The sequence below is a fragment of the Cariama cristata genome, unplaced genomic scaffold, assembly GCF_000690535.1.
Source record: "Cariama cristata isolate BGI_N322 unplaced genomic scaffold, ASM69053v1 scaffold32948, whole genome shotgun sequence".
Classification (NCBI taxonomy): Eukaryota; Metazoa; Chordata; class Aves; order Cariamiformes; family Cariamidae; genus Cariama; species Cariama cristata.
The window spans coordinates 6,047-15,694 of NW_009631175.1; the positions used below are offsets into that span (position 1 = coordinate 6,047).

The following is a 9,648-nucleotide window of genomic DNA, read 5'->3' on the forward strand; positions in this document are numbered from 1 at the left end:
ATGAAAGTAATTGAACAGTGAAGGGCTGATTATTTTCAGTGATCTTTTCAGCCTGGTATAAAATGAATGTTTGTCAGACTTTAAGTAGGTGATTGTTGTTTTTCTGTAGGTAAAAGGGGACAATGCTCTCGAATGTAGCTGCAGTGAGAAAATTTTGGACTTGCAGTTAGCATGAAGCAAAGTCTAGAGAACCTGAACCAATAGCTCAGAGGTGCGAGTAGCCCTGGTCCTTCTGGTGGATGCTAAGTTCCCTGCTGCAGGTAGCTGATGTATTTTCTAAGCTGGAGAGGAAGGGGAGGGAAATGATGGCAAGGATCACCATGCTTGCAGGGAGCTGCATTTTTCTCACCAGAGGTACCTGGAATGAGGAGGAATTTATAGACCTTTAACTGTGCATGGTAAAGTCAGGAAGGAAGGAGGAGTTGCCATTTTGCAAAAGAAGAGCTGAACTCTCTGTAGCTTGGTTCTAGCAAGTAATGTGCAGGGATTGCCTTTAATTGGGCGTGGATCATCTTCTCCTGTTATACTGCTGAAATATTGTTTTAAGGAGATATGCGGTTATACGTGGTTAATCTCTTCCCTCTCCCCTGTCTGCCCAGCATTCATATCTGCATTACGCAGTTGCACACAAAGTCTGGTGTTGCTGAACAGTTCCTGAAAGATGTGAAAGACAGCATTGAGGACATCATGAAGGACCTCCACGCCAAGACCACAGGCATGGTAAGGAGGCCAGCATATAGTGAAGGGTATGTTTGGGGCGAGCATGTTTCTCTGGTGGCATTAATGATCCTATATAATGACCTCCTCTTCTCTGCTTAGGGAGCCATCTATGGAATGGCCCAGTCCGTCCCAGACAGGAGCTTGGTAGCGGAGATTTCTCAGGCGTACTTGGACGGCCTCTACAGCACGGATGTTCCTTGCAGTGAAAAGCACATGAACGGCTCTCCCGGCCACCACTGACTGTAGAACAACAATTGGTGCCTTGCCAGCTAGCACTGGGTTGGTTCTAAAGGTTTCCTAGGGGAAGAGATTGCAGTAAGCCTTTGTTCCTACAATTGCAGGTCTGATGGCGGCTTGATCTTGAAAACTTCCTTCCCCGTCTTAGTCTGTTCTGAAATCGGCATTATCCTCATGCCCAATTTTAGTTTTAGGGCTTTTCTTCCCTTCCCCCCGCCTATTTTCATCATGACTATTGATGGTGAATTTAATGTCCATTCCACAACTCCAAATTCCTCAGGTATTCTGTGTGTCATTTCATTCCTTGCTGTTTCTTCTCCTCAGACCTGGTATTCAGCTGGTGTCCAGCCAAGTGTTAGATTTGAGTTCTCATGTTGTGTTGCAAAGCTTCAGTCTTCCCAGAAGTCGAAGGTAGAAAATAAATTGAAAATTTTGTTTTCTTTTGAGTATTCCTCCAAGCTACTGCATTTAACAGACTGTGCCGGGAGCCTTATATCTGTGTGATGCAGAGCCAATGAATTGGCAAAGGAAAGATGGTCATGTACTCTTTTTGAAACCCTCTCTGGAGGTCTCGGCGAGACTGCAATCAATATCTGCTGAGGGGCAAAAAAACCCCAAACACCAACACAGAATCCTTTTCTGGAATCTCTTGGTTTGAGTAACAGCAGAAATTAGAAACCAAGCAGGTGGTGTAGGGAGAGGAACTGGGTGGTACTGAAAATCCTAGGTACATAGTAACTGTTTTGCTTCCCTGCCTCTTGTAGAAAAGACATGCGTTTACCACCTAGAGTGCTGTTGTACCTCGCACAATTCTGGAGGGATGTGCAAAACAGTGATTTCACTCTTCAGAACTTGAAGGTTTTGCACTGTCTCACAATGCTGTAGTAGAGTCAGGCCCTGGCGTGTGTCACGGCTAGGGACTTCTGTGCAAACAGATAGCGCCAAAGCTGACCTTTTTTTACCATGATCTTTTAGTATAAAAAGGTGACTTTTGTAATAGTAGTAATCTCTGCTCTTTGCACTGATTCTTTTAAGGCACATTCTCAAAAGGGCATTCACCATTGTGCCTTGATGCTTCTCTGGCTTTTTTTGTGGGATGCCAGGGAGGGTTTAAGAGTTCAGCTGTTGACTGCAACCTTTACTGCAGTTGTTTCATTATGGTACTATGCTAAAAAAAAAAAACAAACCTCAAAGGCAGACTGGCCTCGGAGAAACTATGCTTGCCTATAAAGTAGAATAGTAGTTGTCCTGAGCCAAGTCCCTTCACAGTATTACAAAGATGCTGGTATAGCTCCGAGAGGTAGATGATAGGATGCAGCAAGTTGGAGGTATTCAAGCCTTGGGCATATGGCTCACCATTCCTATCTTTCTCTGCTGTTTTTATGGTGAGAGAGTTTTCCCAGTGCAACTTGAGACAGTTGTGGCCTTAAGGACAAGCTAAAATGCCTTGAGTTATTACACAGCAGTGGAGTTACTCCTGCAGGGCTTTCCCATGTGTTTCCTCTCGGGTTTTTGCATGCTACTGAGCTTCCTAGGTGGAGTTCAACACTTGGGAGAAGACTTTGTGCCACGTTTGCACAGTCTTGTGCGGAGCGTCTGAGGGCATTTGTGTCTCTGCTGTACTGGGCTTGTTGGCCCGAAGCTGACCCTCCTCACTAGCTTAACACAGCTGAAGCACACACTTGCACAATAATTCTACCGAATTAAGGGTTACCAGCCAGTGCACAAAGAGTGTGGCCTTGGGCCCAGTGATTGTGGGAAAGATACTTGCTTTTTAACAGGTTTATTCTCAGTGCTAGGAGACAAAAGTATCTGCCCTTAAATTGATGACTTCATGCATAGCCTCTGAGCCCTTTGAATTGCCTGATAGTCTCTTAATGGTGTTACCAACTCTGGCAGTCAGGATTTCTGTTGGACCTATTTATTCTGTTAATGTCTTGCCAATGTGACCATTACTGCACCTCTGAGTTTGCAGTACTTTGGAGACAGTCTTTAAGTGTCTGGCTACTGTGATGGTTCTCTTTTGAACCGAGATTTAAAAACAAAACAAAGGGAGGTACTCTTTTTGTTTCTGCTTTAAAAGAAAGAGGGGGGATGGATTAGGGTGGGGTGGAGAGAGGAACTCCCTTCTCTTCCTTGGTTACATTCTCCTCCGAGGAAGCAGATGGATCTGACAGATCAGTGCTCCATTTCAGCGGTTTTGGATGTATTTGAAGATGTTATTTGTAAGTCAATGTATTCTGTTCTGGGCTTCACTTCCTAGTAATATTTGTGGGTTTAGTTGTTATATGTCTCTGTCCTATACTGTAAATGTAATCTTCTGGTCAGGAATAGGCCACTGTAATTTACCGGTGTGTAATCTTCGTTCATCCGTGTCATCTAATATGTAATCTGCATCTCCTTTATCATGCCAAATGGTCTTACAAAAACGGTGCGATTAACAGGCTGTATAATTATTTAAAAGAGAAAAAAGGATTTTATCAACTGGATTATGATCTGAAACTGGATGGTACTTTAGACCTGGAGGGACCTTCGTGACTGTTAATTCCTGCAAGATTTCTGATGGTCAGGTTTTCAAAGTGAACTACTAAATTTGTTGCTTCTACAAAGCACTCAAGGGATTTGAGTGCTCTTAGGTACTAGGCTGAAGAATATCCAATGGGATGGACCAAGAAGAGATGTGTGTCTTCATGCCATGGATTTCATCTGCACTTTTCTGATGACTTGGGGGAGTGGGAAGGGTTGTGTACGATAATATCTTGCCCAATAAATACACATTGACTTTTTAATGAACAAATGGAATGAGTTCATCTGATGGCGGTATTCTGTATTGCTCTAATTTGCCACTGTAAAACTGTAGGCTTGAAATAGCTGAAGAGATGGTGAAAATGGGCCGAGTTTGTATTAAAATGGTGCATTTAGCTACCTAGGCTCACTGAACTCTTATTTTTCTGTTTCAGTGCTCATTTGAATGAGCCGGGGACCTGTTGCTCCTGGTCTTTGCTTGTGCACAGCCTAGTCTGTGGCAGGGAGAATGGTTTATGAATATTACAAACTTGGCCTGAGGGCTGCTGTTTCATTCTGTTGAGATAAAGGTGGTGCCTGTGGCTGCATCTTGTGTGTGATGTTCAAGGATGCTGAAAATTGTCATTTAAAAGCTATGGATTTTCTCTTAATGCCTTATAGAACTTTAAAGGGTTAAAAAAAAAACCCCACGACCTGAGTTGGGAGGCTGTAGTGTTTCTCCCAGACTGTTTTGCTGAAAGCAACTACTGCTGGTTTCACAGCAAATTTTTCCTGTTGTACCGAAAATGCAGTAATTTGGCTGCGGACTCCCTGAATGCCAAGATCATTGTGTTACTGGAGTGAAGATCTTACACCACCAAATCTACCTACAACCTCTTCTGGGAGGTATTGCACTGTAAGCAGCCCCTGGCCCAATTGCTGTGCTGCTTTTGTCCCTTTCTTGTGTTTGTGCCTTGGCTGTGGTACAGTTTTAACACAAGAAGTTTTTTGTCTGATCTGCTCTGGCTTTGATAATCTCATTCTCTTTCAGACCCTGTTCTCTTTGAAGTACAGGCCTGCGAAGGCACGTGTCATTTCTCCATGTTGCTTCATCAGAAAGCTTTTTCCATGGCAGAAGCACCTTCTTGAGAGCAGTCAGACCAGTTCCTGCTTTGGGAAAACCTGTTGGCCTGTTTTTGATAGCAAGGTCTCCTTCCAAACTGACATCAGGTTAACCAAGAGGTTTATTGTAAACATTTTCAGTTGGTATCCTACTAAAGGCTGGTTACAATAGGGGTGAGATCACATGCCTGCTTTGTAATACTGCTAGAGAGAGGTTACAGTAATAACCAAATTGCACATCACAGTTGCTGGTATGTTACAGGGAAACCATGTTTTTGGTAGAAAGCATATTCCAGTAGGTAAGAAGCAATAACACAGTGGCTAGATGGGGTCAGGCTCTGGAAAGATTTACTGGTGCAATTGTGTAACATGACTCCTGGTAAAAGGGACAGGTCTGCTGAAAGCCCCAGAGGCTCAGCGGTTTGCAGGCTGGTAGCGCACAACTAACAGAAGGGTTTAAAAATGGAAGGGGTGAGATCAGAGATGGATATGTATGCTGGGTGCCTGAGAAGCGCCTCCATCCATCTGAGCTGTGGCAGGGGAGCTTGGTGTGGTGTTAGGCCGTCTGGATCCAGGAACTAGCTTGGAAGTAGGAGAGGGCTCTAGGCGCAACCATCCAGGTGAGATACGGGTTGTGGCAGCGGCATGGTTGATTTTTTTTTTTGGCTTCGTGTGTGTGTCTCGTCAGGAGAGGGAAGCTGCAACCTGCTCGATGAAGCTGGCCAAGTTGATGTCTCGCTCCGATAAGCCTCCGCACTCGTGGGTGCTCAAGGTGATGTGAACCTAAACCAGACAGACAGACTGACTTCAGTGTTGCTGGCAGAAAGAGCAGGAACGGTTTCCCCAGTGCTGCAGACAGTTTGCATCTGATGAGGCAGGTAGTGCTATTACTTTCTCCAGACTTGTTAGCAAAATTTCCTGGGCTGGGCGAGGGGGTCTGGTATTTTGCCTGTGTGTTTTTCCCTTCATTCAGCTGGTCCTGGCCACAGACTGTGACTGTCACCCCTGCCTTGGTCACAGCAGCCAGCTGTGCCCACTTTTCAACTCACTTTTTTTCCAGAAGCTTTTCCCCTTGTCGCTACTACTGATACTGATTTTAAAAAAGCAGCTTGGTGCTGGCCTACAGGCAGCTACTGCGCAGCTGAGCAGGTCAAAAAGGGGGAGGAAAGGATCTGTAAGTGATAGCTGTTAAGCTGTCTGCGATATGCTAAGGGAATAGGATCCAAGGGAAGAGGTCCCACTGATCTGAATAGGACTTGCTGCTGGTTTATGCCTCAAAGGGATCTGCTCCCTGAAGTGCTCCATTTGCCCCCACCATCCTAGTTTCTTACCTTATTGTACACATTGAACCATTCGGGGTGGTGATCCAGTTTTTCTGCCTGTAGAGCCACTCTGGTCATGAAGCCGAAGGCCTGCCCAGTGGAGTAAGAAGAAAAGTTAGCTCTGAACCACTTACACTGCAATACATTTTCACTCCAATACATTTTCACTCCGTTACTATTAATTTTATACCACATGTATCTAACCCAACCAAATGCAAGGCCTGGGATGTTCTTGTATCTATGTTGGTTTTCTAAGGGTTTTCCTTTTTGGGGAGATTTTCCCAGACAAATGGTGTGCTGGGTGGAGCACTTTGGTGTCTTACGCAGGGTTATCTTGCTTCAGCCATTACGTTTCAGGAGAAACACGGAGGGCTTTCTTTGGCTGAGCCTTGCAGATGGGACTTCCTGCTCTGCAAACCCGGTCTCCCACTTTGTAAAACTTCCTACCCGGTTGAAGTCCTTGAAGTGGAACTCTTTGAAGATGGCGTCTCTGCCTTCTACCTCGTTCCACCCCACAGCTCTCAGGTTTGGCAGCAGCTGCTCCCTCTCCTCTGTGCTCAACCTGTGGGCTTTTCCTGCCTGACACCACGGAAAAGAAAGGGAAGAGGAGCAGATCAGCGTGGCAGAGGTAGGATGAAGCAGGATACTCAAAGCAATGAGACATCCCGTGGGTTGTGGAGTTAAGGGTCCACGGAGGCAGCTGCAGACTGGGTGGGGAGGGTTAGAGCGTGTGTGCATGGATGTGAATTTGAGGGGTACTGATGACAGGGGACATCGATGCTGTCCCCTGTGCCCTGCCCTGGGTACATCCTACATGCACCTAGGTCAAGTGAAGTCCAGCTTGTCGCTTTTGTCTTTTGACCTGCAATACCTGCTGCTTTACTAGTGTATATATGTATTCCTTATTACCTGAGGTACTAGGAAATGTTGGGTGGGAGAGATTAAGCTCCCAAATATTGCATACAATTTTCTGGAAAAAAAAACACCACAACCCTGAAACTTTGTGATGGCTTCTAGAACTGAGAATTGCTTGCTTTTGAGGTTTGTGAAGTACCTTTCCAAAGCCGGAGGGCTTTATTTGCAGGTCATCTGCACTGGAACCCTGCTTTAGAGGAGAAAGAAATGTGAATCGGAGAGATGAGTCACACTAAATTGGAGTTCAGCTCCTTTTCAATCTCCCTTATGTTATGGTGGAGTTTAAGAGGCTGTTTCTGTCTGCGAGTAACAAAGGGCAGAGGGGAGGGATTGTGACTTAGCATTGTCTTCTGCTCTTGGGCAGAGCTGCTGCTATTTGTTTTTTAAGGGAGGGGAAAAGCAGTGGTTCTTTGGTTTTGGGGAGTGAATATAGGCAAAGATGAAACTAAAATGGAGTTCTTGGGGATGGGGGCTACCCGAGCCAGTGTATCTGGCTCAGTGGGGAAGGCAGGAGTGAGTGCAGAGGGTTATTGCTCTAGCTGAAAGGTTATGTTCTGGCAATTAAAATTCTTTCCTAGTGGGTGATCTGATCTTTTGAGTTGGTGAGGATTGTTATTTCTCAATGACAAAAACCAGCATCTCTTTGCAATTTGTTTTCCTTTATGTGCTGCAGAGCAAAGTGTGGCAAGTTAGATATGAGTCCCGACACGTACAGCCCGCTGTTTCTTGGGGGTGTTTGGTCAGCAGCCCATTGAGACTCTTTGCTTAGGTATCGATGCTCAAAAGTAGCATCTTAAACAGCTGAGCAACTAAGGCAAGTCATCCTTTTCTGTAGTTTACCTACTCACAGGCTGTACAAAACCAGAGAGGCAGCCCCGGAGCTGATATTTTTGTAGGTTCTTCTTTGGTTTTGCATGTTTTGAGGAAGATTGGAAAGATTATGCCCTATTCCCATGTTACTGGGTCTGCTAAACCATCGGGCTATGTGGGTGCCTACCCGTCTGCGTAGCCGTGCCCCTTATGCTTACAAAAAGCTGTCAGCTGCAGATTACTTTGTGAAATGGAGAGTGCCGAGGTGTGTGCTGAACCTTTGCTCAGGGGTGGCTGGGGGTGGGATGGTCCCTGTCCCCCTGGCGTTGCAGCTGCATGCTCTCCCCTTTGCATGATGTTTGGGGAAAGCTTTCCTTGCCTGTGCGTGCTCCGGCTTTGCTGCTAGCGTGCAAACCACCTGTGCTGCCCTTCGGTTTGTGCAGTGTTTTGGATGGGCCCCTGCCAGCCCCACTGATGTCAACCCCATCCCATCCCGAGCTTTGCGTTTGAAGGGAAGGTAGTGAGTAAACATGGCTCAGCGCAATAAACCCTCAGCCGTTGCCCTTCCGTGCCGATGGCGTGATAAGCCGGGCACGGGTAGCTTAGCAACTGGATAACGTGGGGACAGAGGCTGGCTCAGCTCTGCACAGGGCCACTGGCAGGGGGGGCACCCGGGGGGGCTGCGCTGGGTGGGGGGGCTCTGATGGGAACGTGGGGTAGGAGCTGTGTCAGGTTTCAGGGCTGGGGGCTGAAACCTCCTGCCCGTGTATCAGGGCTAAAAAGAGGAAAGGCTGTGTAAAGTCGGAGCTGTTGCTTGCCTAAAGCAGAGAGGTTATGGATGCAGGGGGCAGGGTTCCAAGCCAGCCTCCTCTGGGCAGAGCAAGAAACCAGGCTGCTGGGGAGGGACACAGCTTCATTGTTTTCTGAACCCTTTTCTGCATCACGACTATGTGGGAGGATGGACCCCAGGGCTTTTTCCAGGCCTAGCTTTTCTCTGAGCACCCAGCACCAGTGGGAGGCATGGCCAGGCTGAGGTTAGCCGGTGGACCACACGAAAGCCGGCTCCTCCGGCCGTGTCTTGTGATGGTGAACCCTCTGTGCCCTCCACCCTGCTCCCTTCCCTTCTTTTCCACCCCAGCACATTGGCCAGCCTGCTGTTTTTGTCGGTATGGCATGTTAATGCTTTCATGTGTGCTTACTCCTTTAAAACACACTCTTTTCATTAGGGAAACTTAATTATTTTGTTTTCTTTTGCTGACTCTCAACTGCTAAGGCATTGGGATTTTTTTTTTTTTGCCAGCAGGGAAGCAAGGCGATGCATTGTGCAACTGAGGGAAAGGAACGAGCATGGGAAATCGGGAGAGCTTTGGGCTTTCTGGAGGTGAAACAACCATCTCTGCTCAAATTAACATCTTCCCTTTTAAAGGTGACTTGCCACCTAGGAGAGGGTAAAAGGGGACAGCCCTGGTGTGAGCAGGACCTGCAGGTAAGGCTGGAATGAGATATGCCACAAGGCACCACGGTCTTTTGCTCCTATCCCCTCTGCCGCTGTGAAAAAAAAAATCTGATTTCCAGCTGGCCGGGGGGGGTTACATGGACCGTGCAGACAGAGCACGCGTGGGGGTCATACTTGGCACGCAGAATTTGAGTGGGGGTCACGCTGGCAGTGCAGCTTTGTTTGACTGACCCTTTCCCTCCCCCTCGCAGAGGAACCGAGCCTGGAGAGCCCTGGCTTTGGTAATTCAGCAGCAGCCGGTGGAGCTCCCGGTGTTACTTATTAACCAAGCACAGAGCTCTGCTCCTTTCTCCCTTTCCTCCTGCCTCTTCTCGGAGGCTGGAGCTGTCGCTGAAACCTTTCCACCCTGTCCTTTACCTGCAAAGCAACAGCTGGATTTCACAGCAACGACTTACCATCGCCCGTGGGTCTCCGTGATCTCCGTCCCCGGTCCAGGCTGGGTGGTTGCACGCCGTACCGGAGCCCGGTGGAGCTGTGGCTTGGCCAGGGCGGCGGGAGGCG

At 47.4% G+C, this 9,648-nt stretch overlaps 2 protein-coding genes across 2 annotated transcripts in view; one reads left to right on the plus strand and one right to left on the minus strand.

Annotated features, from left to right (window-relative positions):
• SGPL1 (sphingosine-1-phosphate lyase 1) overlaps nucleotides 1-1,522 on the plus strand; it is a gene marked incomplete at its 5' end in the record, with an annotated part of 6,331 nt that extends 4,809 nt beyond the window's left edge. The window contains 2 exons of the mRNA XM_009705857.1: nucleotides 600-720; nucleotides 820-1,522. Of these exons, the coding sequence (XP_009704159.1) occupies nucleotides 600-720; nucleotides 820-960 (262 nt within the window). The remainder of the gene's footprint in view (nucleotides 1-599; nucleotides 721-819) is intronic.
• Nucleotides 1,523-5,268: 3,746 nt separating this feature from the next.
• On the minus strand, nucleotides 5,269-6,788 carry PCBD1 (pterin-4 alpha-carbinolamine dehydratase/dimerization cofactor of hepatocyte nuclear factor 1 alpha; the record flags this gene model as incomplete). The annotated part of the gene is made up of 4 exons (XM_009705858.1): nucleotides 5,269-5,367; nucleotides 5,916-5,996; nucleotides 6,354-6,481; nucleotides 6,769-6,788. Coding segments are annotated over 4 exons (328 nt in total), but the record flags the coding sequence as incomplete, so codon positions are not given.
• Between the last annotated feature and the right edge of the window lie 2,860 nt (nucleotides 6,789-9,648).